Source organism: Sander lucioperca, chromosome 3 (genome assembly GCF_008315115.2).
Source record: "Sander lucioperca isolate FBNREF2018 chromosome 3, SLUC_FBN_1.2, whole genome shotgun sequence".
Classification (NCBI taxonomy): Eukaryota; Metazoa; Chordata; class Actinopteri; order Perciformes; family Percidae; genus Sander; species Sander lucioperca.
Window position 1 is genome coordinate 32,710,719 of NC_050175.1, and position 11,384 is coordinate 32,722,102.

Consider the following 11,384-nt stretch of genomic DNA (forward strand, 5'->3'; position numbering starts at 1 on the left):
AGACAAATACAGAGAGAGTTTTGTGGAACTGATAGTCTTAATTAACTTTGCATTAGTCTCGCTTTGCCAGACCTTCCTCCACCGCAGCGCTGCACAGGAGGGTCTGGCTAGTCCACACAACATTCCGGGATGGGAGAAAAACGTGCTCTGGTTTATTGGCATTTCTTTCAACCAATCACAATCGTCTTGGTCAGCGCTAAGTGCCATACGGAGCAACGCGCCGCTGCAAAATAGCCTCGGGAAGGAACTTGTTTTGGTGGAACATGTGTACGTTCAAAAGTTGTTTTAGTCGTGCAACATAAAACTCAGATAGACAGATAGTCTAGCTAGCTGTCTGGATTTACCCTGCAGAGAGCTGAGAAAAGGTTAACCATAGTCCTCATAAATTTACTGGAGTTTAAAATGCCAACACAAAGGAAGCCCAAGGCAACGGATATCCGGCCTAAATGAGTGAAACCCATCGGAATTTCCGTCTGCAACGGAGCAATCCCGGAAGCGTAACGTCGAGGATATAGACTAGCTTTGCATCAACTCATTTGGCAATGGCTTTAATGTAACAAACGTTCATTAATGTAAAAAATAACGCACTAAAGCTTTAACAGCGGTGTGGGGGGGAACTTCTTTCTAACTACGGATGCAAGGGTAAAGTATTATGTAAGTTAACGTTAGCTCTACATGCTTGTGCGCATTTGATGTTGAGTTTTTATAAGCTGCTAGTTTGGGTCTCTCTGCACAAACACAGCTTACACTGCATAATAAAGCTGTTGCCTTTCTTGCACCTGAAGCCAAAGTGGTCGCTCAAATATGGCCAGGGGTTCACTTTATTTCCTTTGAGTTCAACTTCAGCAGAATTTAACAGGATTTCGCTTATAGCTTGTGATTTTAGCATTAGTGAATACAAACTGCCGCTGCACATCCTGACCATCATCCACTGCAGTGGCCTAGTTTCCGGGGCGCAATTTTTTCCTTGCTTTTTTTTTTTTTAACTCAGTAATGGATGTGCGAGGTGTAGCGTTTGAAAAGACGTGTGACGTGAGACGAGAGACGTGTATGATGGGCTTATGGTGTTGTCATTTATACATATGTCTATACATCCAGACCATTCAACAAAATAATAACAAAATAGTCTATTTTGTTATTATTTTGTTGAATGGTCTGGAATATTGTGGTTACTGTGTCATCTTTTCTTGATTTTTGTCTGGGTGGGTGGTGATGATGAAGGGGGGCAGGAGGGGGGGTGTTCATGTTGCAAGTTGTATGTTTTGTATGTTGTTCAAAAAAATGTTATCACAAAAAAATGTAGCAAGGTACAATGCTTCAAATAAAACATACTTAAGTAAAAGTACATCTTTTAAAAACTACTTTAAAAAGTAGAAGTACGGAAGAAAACTACTCAATTACAGTAATGCAAGTAATTGTCAATTTGTTACGTTCCACCTCTGCCTATGGGAGTATGCATGTGTGTGTATGTATATGAGGTCAGGGTGTGACGGAGGAGTGTGCAGACAGGCTACTCTATATCTTGTGACCTGCAGTTCACCATGACCCAGTGTTTGTGTCTGTGTCAGCCCTGCAGCTACAGCACAGTGACTGGCAGATCGATCACTAAGCCCTGTCTGTCTCCGTCGCTCTCTCGGTAAGAGCAGAATAAGCTTTTCTTCCTCTCATTAAAAGGCATACGGGTAATCGCCTCTAAGCAGCTGGCTAACGCCTAATACCAAACAACAAGTATCAGCCATGGCGCTGCGATCAGCGTCTGTCTGAGCTTAAGAAAGAGCAGTGGACACACTGTGGGCCTGTGCAACGCCCCGATAACACCAGGCTCTTAATTTAATTCAGTAGCACTTTATTTTATCAGGCCCTCAAAGCTTAGGGAACATTTTACACCAGCTCTGTGGACACAAACAAACGGTAGAGAGATGGAAATGTACAGTAGATAAACTCAGCTGCAAGCAAGTCTTGCTTTGGGTTTATTTCTCTACAAGGAACAGAAGCAAGGATTCAGTGCAACGGTCAGGTGCAGCCAACTTAAATACAGAGATTTTATTCAAACAAACTGACAGTAGCTTAGCTTAGCTAGATATCACAGCTACATAATCATCTGATTCGACATGTGTTGGATATCAGATTTGGTACTGAGATAGAATTATGTTTTTGAGAGATTTAGTCACATAAGATAACTAAACAATCTTTGTAAGAAAAAAGATGAATACACATTTTCAATTTCACATTATGTTCTACTATATTTGTGTGTGTGCTAATGCTGAGTAATTCCAGATGTTAAATATAATATTGTAATAGTTGTGAAGGCAAGTCAATTCCCACTTTGTAGCCCAGAGCAGTCTCAATTTATAAGCCAAACATGGACAAGAGCTGAAAGTACTTAAAGCTGGGATAAGCAGTTTATTTTTTTGTGTTGTTGGGCAAAACTTCCATAATAATCTTTCAGCATATTGTAATTCAAGCGGTCTGAGAAAAAATCCTGGTTTGGATGGCAGCAGCCTGCTACGAGGACCAGAGGCCGATGCTGTAGCACTGCCTACTGGTGTGAGAGGAAACGTAAATGCAGTAGACCAGCCGGTAGTTTAGCATTCTGGTAAGCGTAGCTCAGCGCTGCGGCTAATTCAAGTTCATGTTTCTGTATACAGAAATATATATATATACGAATCACAGTATGTCATCTGAAAAAGCTTTACAAGAAAATGGAACAGTCATTCTCATAGAATTGCCATTATATAACAGCATGCTATTTGGATGAAATTAACGATTAGTGCTGTAAATGTTACTGTATGAAGCTGCAGGAGAAGGTCTCACTCTACATCAAATTCTGGCGTTTAAAAAAAAAAAGTTATTATACCTCCTGCAGCTTTAATGATTTAATCTGCTGATGAAGAATATGTGATACGATGGAAAGCTCCAGAACAACCATGGACCTTGAAGTGAGATATTTTTGTCAACTAATTTTGTGATTAAATTTACCTCCGACATATTAGCATGTGGAGTTGTAAGGTAACTTTTTATATGGAAAAAATGATACTGTATATCACTGGGTAATTATCTTTTGAATCAGTGGTTGGGACCCCACAAGGGGTCGCAAGTTATTTCTAGCAGTGTGAAGAGGGCTTGGAACCTTCATCTTAGGAAATAAGATTTGGAATGATCAGGCAATATGTTTCTATAGGCCATTTTTCCCCAAGAATTTCCAGACATCTCTTTGGGAATGACGATAAAATACATGAGTACAATATGAGTCAAAATCGTATCAAATGTGTGTCAAAAGTGTTCGTCTATCTGAAGTCCAAGATTTTTTTTTTAAAGTACAGGAAACATTTAGCCTAAATAGAATTGATTAGATTGAGGACTGCTAGGAATTGGGAGAGGGTGGTAGTGGGGAGGGGGAGGGGGGGGGGGGGGGCTGAGGTGTCAGATATTAACAAGAGGGTCCCATCCCATCACCTCCTCCAGTCCCGGAGCGGCTCCTCATTAGCATTGGCATTGTGCTCCAGGAGTGAGGTGTCAAAGCAAAGTGCTTCTGGTCTCAACGGTTTTGAATCGGCTTGAAATCCCCTTTGTGTTGGCCAACCGCCCGAGCCCCCTACCCACCCCCCACCATCCTCCCGCCTCTCTCGGTCTATGGCTATCCACAAAAGCCACCCTGCAATGTCCTTAAAGTTTAGGCTTCATAATGCCACACATTAGTGAGAAAAAAAGCCGAAATCATATGCTAACGGCCTGTAGCTATTGTCATCAGCACTGCACTGCTGGATCTGAGGTGTATTAAAGGCCTTTTTCTTTTTTTTAAATGATTAACACTCACTTAGAAAAAAAATAAGAAAAGATGACCTAACAACTATACATTCAAGACAATATAATAAAATAGTTACCAAATAGACCCTAAACTGCATACCAAATAAACATACTGTATGTTTATGTAATAATACATAAACATACAGCACACAGCTATTTAAAGACTTTTTTCAAACATTTTTACATGAAGGCCAGAAGGCTTTCCATATTCCAATAGGCCTCCCTTACCAAGATAAAATAAAAATGATTATCACTGTATAATAAATGTTAAAAACCACCTTAGGAATCAGGGATCAGAAGACTTTAGTGAAAGCAACTGCTCACACACAAGAGTATTTGAGTTCATGGTAATTAAAACAATAACCATATCATCGCTATTTGAAAAGCCTGTATCTCCAAAACATCAACTTTTCATGAGCTTTGTGTCAATGCATTTTTCACAGAATTCAATGGATTTTAATATGGTTTATTTATAGCTTGTAGTTTGTCTGAAACACTCAAAATCTAAATTTGGTGCCATAGCTGCAAGTCCCAATGTGAATAAATATACATTTCATTTTCAAAAATGATCCTAACTCAAGATTCACTTACTTACTTTTCCAGAGCTTGCTGAAGAAGACCCTCAAGTTTTCCAATTCCAAAATCTTCTTCAGCAGATGGAGCTTGCTCAATTATCATGGAGATACAATAAATATCTCCATTTTATAAAAACAGTAAACGTTTTCAAAATAAATAAATAGTGATTGTCGCAAATGAATTAAATCTGTTAGTTGATTCTTTACGTTTATGCTTTTAGTCCTGGTATTCTTAAAAATGTTGTCCACTTACATTTTCTCATGAGCTAATTTACTCTTTCATAGCCTTTATGTTCTGTTTAACATACTCATATGTATTGTAGTATGAGACATTATGCTGAAGAGTTTTTATTTACATTTATTTTTTTTTTCAAATTAATGATTAATGAAAAAAACTACTTAACAAGAGTTGTGTGTACTGACTTAGCCAGTGCAGTGTCATTAATCTAGTTTCCTCTCTAAAGGTTAAAAAAAGTTATCTAATTTTAAACTAACGTGATGTACAGTATGTGTTTTGAGCGGTTAACTAGCCTGAGGCCCAGGTCACAAGGGCCCCAAACACAACATTAGGGTTAATGTGAAATGTTTTTCCCCAATCTGTACACTTTGCTGACAGGTTAAATGTCCCTTATATTCAGCTCCAACTGTTGGTTGTTTATTGTTGTCTGTAACTGCAAATCAGCAAACGTTCTTTGGCAAAAAAAAGGGTGGTCACGGTTGTGTGATATTAATAAGAGAGGAGGTCTTAAACTCTTAATCATGAGATGTTTGTGAAAGTTCTCTACTCCAGAGTGAAAAACAGATTTACAGATATAGTCCATAAATATGTCTATTGATTTATCGAGTTTATATTAGTGTTTATGTCCATTGTTGTGACTTCTAACCGTATGTGACAGTAGGCTACGTAGGCCTACTGTATATTTCATTGCATTAAACATCTTATAGAACTGCCTGATTTTAGAGCAAACAGACAAGGAGTGAGAGACAAAGAGAGAGACAGAGAACAAAGAAGCGGGCGTGTCTTTAGACTTAACCTCGCCCACTCATCGCCCGTGTAGCCAATCAGCTCTCGGATATGCAAATGACCTCGCGGCACCGCATCGTCCCTGCCCAGGCGGTGACGTCACCCGCACATCTCTCTGTCTGGTTCTGCAAGGACTCAGACAGAAGCAACAGAGGACTTGAGGGAAGCCAGCTGGGGAGGGACCCTTTGTCAGGAAGGAATATTATTACTATCTTCACTGCCGGCTCTGGAATAAATACGTTTTTTCGTCCCTGTTTTTTTTCGTGCAACAGCACAGCCCGGGTCGGCTAGGACCAGGACTTCCAGTTTTTTTTATCGGGAAAACAAAGGGTGTGGATGTTTTTTTGTAGCTCCTTGCACTGTTTTTCTTTCCTCCCGCAGCCACACTGATTTCCACTGACCAGTTGTCTTTGAGAACCGGGTCCGGTTCCTCTCCCCTCCTCCTCCCCTCTCCTGTCTTCCTCCCCCGTTCACTCCTTCTTTACCCTCCTTCCGTTTTCCTTTTATCCGATCCCGCAACGCTGCAAAGTCGCAAAGATGCCCAGCTCGCTCTTCGCCGACAGCAGCGTCCAGGGAGATGCACTGGACGACCAGAGAGCCCTGCAGATCGCCCTGGACCAGCTCTCTTTGCTCGGCTTGGACAACGACGAGAACTCCCTGTACGACAACCAGGAGCCCCGGAAAAAGAGCGTCAACATGACCGAATGCGTACCGGTTCCCAGCTCCGAGCATGTGGCTGAGATTGTGGGCAGACAGGGTGTGTGTTTATCTGTTTCTAGTCAGTTAAGCTTTATATTTGTCATGTTTCGCAGCTGAGTAGTAACGTGAGCTACACGGCCATGCACCCAAACACAGGTATGAGCACGTCCCGAGCTATTCTATCCTGTGTGGGAGGACAAGAATGCCAATACACGCCGGAATACTGCATACGTCTTATCTTAACACAGCATTGCTTCTGTGCACAAGCACTTGACCTGCCTTTCAATATCTATTATCTAAATGTGAAACTATACTCGTGAATTCGGCATCTCTATAATCCAACAGGCAGTAAACAGTTCAATAAAACGCGAACTTTTATTAGTGTCTCGCCAGTTAGTTACACATTGTTCCTCCACAGTTGTGGGCGACAGCGAGTAGCATAAACCAATTCAAAAAGTTGACATTTAAGTAAAATAAAAGCCTTTTTAGATGTTTCTGTATATGCCGAATTGAGTGCGCCGAAAAAACTCTGATAAAATACAAAGTCATATTTTCTGATGTGTATGCTTTTGTAGGTATGTAAAGGTACACATTTAAAATGTAAAAAAATTGAATGGAGTTTAGTTTTGGGAAAAGAGAACGGTACGTAGACTAGCTAAGTAAACTCCCTGCATCTAAATTACATTACAGACACTTCCAAAACGTCTAGGTAGGCTAAAGTGCAGCAATGGCCGCTGGTTATTTTAATCATTAACGTGATTTGGTAAATTCGGACATGTAACGTTAAGTCACCAAACTCTGAGCTCACAGGGAACACTGGCTCTTAATAACTCCAGATGTGTCTGTCTTTGTTCATACATGGCTTGCAAATCGTTCCCCGGCTTCATTTAACGTTCAAGATAATGAGCTGTAACGTTACAGGATCAAATTAGGACAACAGTCACGATGTTACCTTGCCACAGGCAGCAGACGCCCATACACACAAACCCAGCTAACACACAGTTGGGCGGTACTTGATTACATATATGCGGAATCTTTTCCCCTCCCTGCAACACTGCTGCTGTTCTTGTTGTTCCCAGAAAAACAAAGGAACCACATACCCCCACCCTCCACTTTAAAACGACTACAGTCGGACATATGGGTATATAGGGTATATAGAGCTGGGCCATATGGAGAAAATAAAATATCACGGTATTTTTTTGACCAAACACATGATATTGATATTGTAGGATTGACTATTGGTGCTTTCACAAAATATTAAAACACAATGTTTTCGTAAATAATCACCAATAATGTGGATACAATGACTTGAGTGGGTAAAGGCAAATAATAAAACCAGTCTGGTTAGTTTAGAAAATGACTTCACTCAGCCTTTAAAACCAGGAAAAGACAACTTATACTATACGATATTATATTGATTTTTTGGACACTGATAAGATATTTACTGATCTTAAAGTCTTTTGCGATTTTGATTCTATTCAGGGGCCTGCTATCGATATGAGACAATGTCATATGCCTATTTAACACAGTTCCATTTATATCAACTCAAAAATGTGATTAGTCAGTTTTATAATCAAGCTCTTCCAGGCATTTAAATAAAAAAACAAGCTATTCTTTTAAGTGGGAATCTAAAATCAAGGGGTACCTCACAGACTATATGTATCGATATTTTCACTTTGCATCATTAATATTGGTTCGTGGATCTTTGAATCGATACATCGCAATGTATCGTTACACCCCCAGTGGGACTTTTTGTCAAGTAGATCTATTTACACCAGATAACCTCCTTTTGTCAGGTTATATCAGGTTACAAAATGGAAATTAAGTTGTGGATTAACTGTGACCTCTGGGATTATTTTAAGGCAGGGAGCCTCCATAAAAGAGACCCTATCCTCATTTAACCTACATTCATTTGATACTAACTCATTATGAATTTATGTCAATGGTTTAAATTGGCTGTGAAGACTGAGTTTAGGTGGGCTTACTCTCCCCTTCATTCCTGGTTACATCACCCTGTCCCACTCAGCGGGCTTTGCTCTGCTAATTATGTCATTCTTCTAAGGCTGTTTCCTCAGTTTGATCATAAAGAGATGTGTGTATGTAGGGTAGGGTGTTGGAATGCAACTTTCTGCACCAGTGCCAGGCTGTGAAGTGATTAAGTAGCTCTCCCCTCTTTCCATAATGCTATTAGTATAAAATAAGGATCAAGAGTCTAACAGCAGCTGTTGTAGATGGCCGACTATATTGTAGTAAATGAGCAGGGATCATCCCAGACCCAAGTGAGCTTTCTTTGAGAGTTATTTTTGTCCCGCTGTATGTTTGTGGTGGTGCAGCATGTGGTTTGAATTTGTTCTTCTCCAAAAAGAGGGGTGGTTTCACCCGATTTCTGAGGCCCGCTGGCCTTTTGAAAGAAACCATAATAAACATCCAGCAGCTGTTTGGACTAGTCCATAAATCATGACATATTTTTGAGCCGTTGTTATTTTGGAACCTGGCCTCACCTTTCGTCCCTTTTTTGTCTCCCTGCTTCAGGTTGCAAGATCAAAGCGTTGCGAGCGAAGACAAACACCTACATCAAGACGCCGGTTCGAGGCGAGGAGCCAGTGTTTGTGGTGACGGGCCGGAGGGAGGACGTGGCCATGGCCAGGAGGGAGATCATCTCTGCCGCTGAGCACTTCTCCATGATCCGGGCCTCCAGGAACAAAAACACCAGCCTGAATGGGAGCGGCACCCCGGTCCCTGGACCCCCGAACCTGCCCGGACAGACCACCATCCAGGTGAGGGTGCCGTACCGTGTAGTGGGGCTGGTTGTAGGCCCCAAGGGCGCCACCATCAAGCGCATCCAGCAGCAGACCCATACCTACATCGTGACGCCCAGCCGAGACAAGGAGCCGGTGTTCGAGGTGACGGGGATGCCGGAGAACGTAGACCGGGCGCGCGAAGAGATCGAGGCCCATATCGCCATGAGGACGGGGGGCCTCATCGAGCTTCAGGACGAGAACGACTTTCATGCCAACGGGACGGACGTGGGTTTAGATCTGCACGGCCACGCCATCCTGTGGTCCAAGCCCGGCGCCGGGATGACCCCCAGCTCGGCGCGCAAGCCCTTCTCCAACTACCGCAACGACTCGTCCTCGTCCCTGGGCAGCGCCTCCACAGACTCCTACTTTGGCAACAACGGCTCGCGCATGGCCGACTACAGCCCCCCCAGCCCGGCGCTCAGCTACACCGCCGCCAACAACAACAACAACAACGGCAACAACAATAACAACAACATCATCAGCGGCAATGGCTTTGTGTACGGGAGTGAGACCATCTCGCCCGACTGCACTGATCTGACATTTGACTCCTCGCCGGGGTTCGACCCCACACCGCCGCCGCCGGGCCTCCTGTGGTCCCAGTACGACAGTCGTATGACCCCCTCCTCCACCGGAGGCAGCTCCCCCACCCCCAGCTCCACTTCAGCCATATTCCCCACCAACGCCAACGGGATAGTGGCGAGTCAGAGGCGGGGTAACGGTTGCACCCCGCAGCCCAGGCTGTCGCCCCCGCTCCACAGCCACAGTGCCGGTCACGGCGAGCACCCGTTGGCCCGGAGGGTGCGTAGCGACCCGGGCGGAGGCCTGCTCACTTTCCCCGGCTACTCTTCCCTGCCGGGGCCCCACCTCCCCGGGGTTCCGTGCGACTCCTCGGCCTCGTCGTCGTCGTCCTCCTCCTCCACCTCCTCCGGCACCAGCCGCAAGGGCAGCCGTGACTGCTCGGTGTGCTTCGAGAGTGAGGTCATCGCTGCGCTTGTCCCCTGTGGGCACAACCTCTTCTGCATGGAGTGTGCCAACCGCATCTGCGAGAGGAGCGAACCCAAATGCCCTGTCTGCCACGCCGGCGTCACTCAGGCTATACGTATATTTTCATAAGAAGTGTGACTCTTTTGACTACGTCTCGTCACCGGCGAGAACAAACAAAGACTCCTCGTACTGCTTTAATGGGATCAGCCAATCATCTGTTTTTGGGAAAAGTGTACATAAGTATATATGCATATGTATGTCAGAGGCTGCAGTATCCAGATGAAGGGACAGAGACACCCCCGTTTTTGTAGTTGTTAATAATATACTGTAGCGTGGGGAAATATTTTCAACATCTTAAGTGCATGTTTTAAATATTACAGCATAGTAATCAGTAGTTCTAGTACATTGTACCCTATATTTATGAAGTGGAGAGACACAGTGGGGTCAGGACGGAGGTACTTGAGTCAAACCGTAGATTGTTAGCCGGCGGAGCCCTCCCAGTTTTGCCGATTGAATGTAGTGAGGAGGGGGTGGGGGGCATGGCTGGGGAACACGGAGGGCTCCAGCCCCGACAGGACGACTGACTTCCAGAGATACTGCAGCGTGAGGTCAGACACCGCGCAACGGGGTACATATCCTACATGTATAGAATCAATTTCCACACGTTGGACCGTTTTAAATGACAATACAGATCAAAGTATTTTATTCTTTTTTTGACTTGAAAGATTATATTTCTTATCGCCAAGATGTTTACAGATATTTTAATTTAAGTTCAGTGAACTTTTTGTAGCTGGGTTGAAATCTTGTTTATTTTTTAAGTATGGCCTTATGGCATTGATCACTGTATTATTTTAATATCACACGACTGTGGGATGGGAAATCCGAGTCCACAAAATTGTGTATTGCATTTGACAGTATTCTGTTAGGATGGAGTTTTTTTTTCTTCTTTTTTTATAGGTTCAGCAAAAAACAAAACAAAGTCTTTTTAAAATCTGCTTCACCCAGCATATTTTTTATTCAGTAATATAAAGCATATTTTATTCTATATTATTATGAAACATTGAAATGTACAAAACTTAGTAAGTTGAACACAAAGAAACCGTTTATGCTTTCTAAAAATTTGTATGAATTAGATTCCAGTGGGGATTACAGGCTTCTGTTGCACCACTATAGTTTTAGTATTTCTATTTTAATACATTTGTTTACCACTTGTTTATGTATATGTAGGTGAAGTTACTTGAGCGTAAATGTACTTTATTGAGCAAAGTTTAAGAACAAAGTATATTTTATTTTATGATAAAGGGCCTTTAACCTCATGGTCAAATACTAATATTATATTTGCTGAGACAAGATTTGAAAAATGTATCAAGAGTTTTATTTTTCTGACATTTGAAGTTATACATGATAAAAAGTAAGACTTAAGTAATGGTGCTACTTCATGTTTTTTTTAAGTATTTCTATATAAGTCCAATAAAAACTGGTACATTGACTAGG

At 42.6% G+C, this 11,384-nt stretch overlaps 1 protein-coding gene across 1 annotated transcript; it reads left to right on the forward strand.

Annotated features, from left to right (window-relative positions):
- The first annotated feature begins 5,528 nt into the window (after positions 1–5,528).
- mex3b (mex-3 RNA binding family member B) lies at positions 5,529–11,384 on the forward strand. Its single transcript, XM_031300986.2, has 2 exons — positions 5,529–6,163; positions 8,638–11,384. The coding sequence occupies exons 1-2, from the start codon at positions 5,944–5,946 to the stop codon at positions 10,017–10,019; spliced, it is 1,602 nt and encodes a 533-aa protein (XP_031156846.1). The 5' UTR covers positions 5,529–5,943; the 3' UTR covers positions 10,020–11,384.

Coding starts and splice junctions, on each gene's coding strand:
- mex3b (XM_031300986.2), top strand. CDS start 5,944: ATGCCCAGCTCGCTCTTCGCCGACAGCAGCGTCCAGGGAGATGCACTG. Junction 6,164..8,637: donor TGAGATTGTGGGCAGACAGG/GTGTGTGTTTAT, acceptor TCCCTGCTTCAG/GTTGCAAGATCAAAGCGTTG.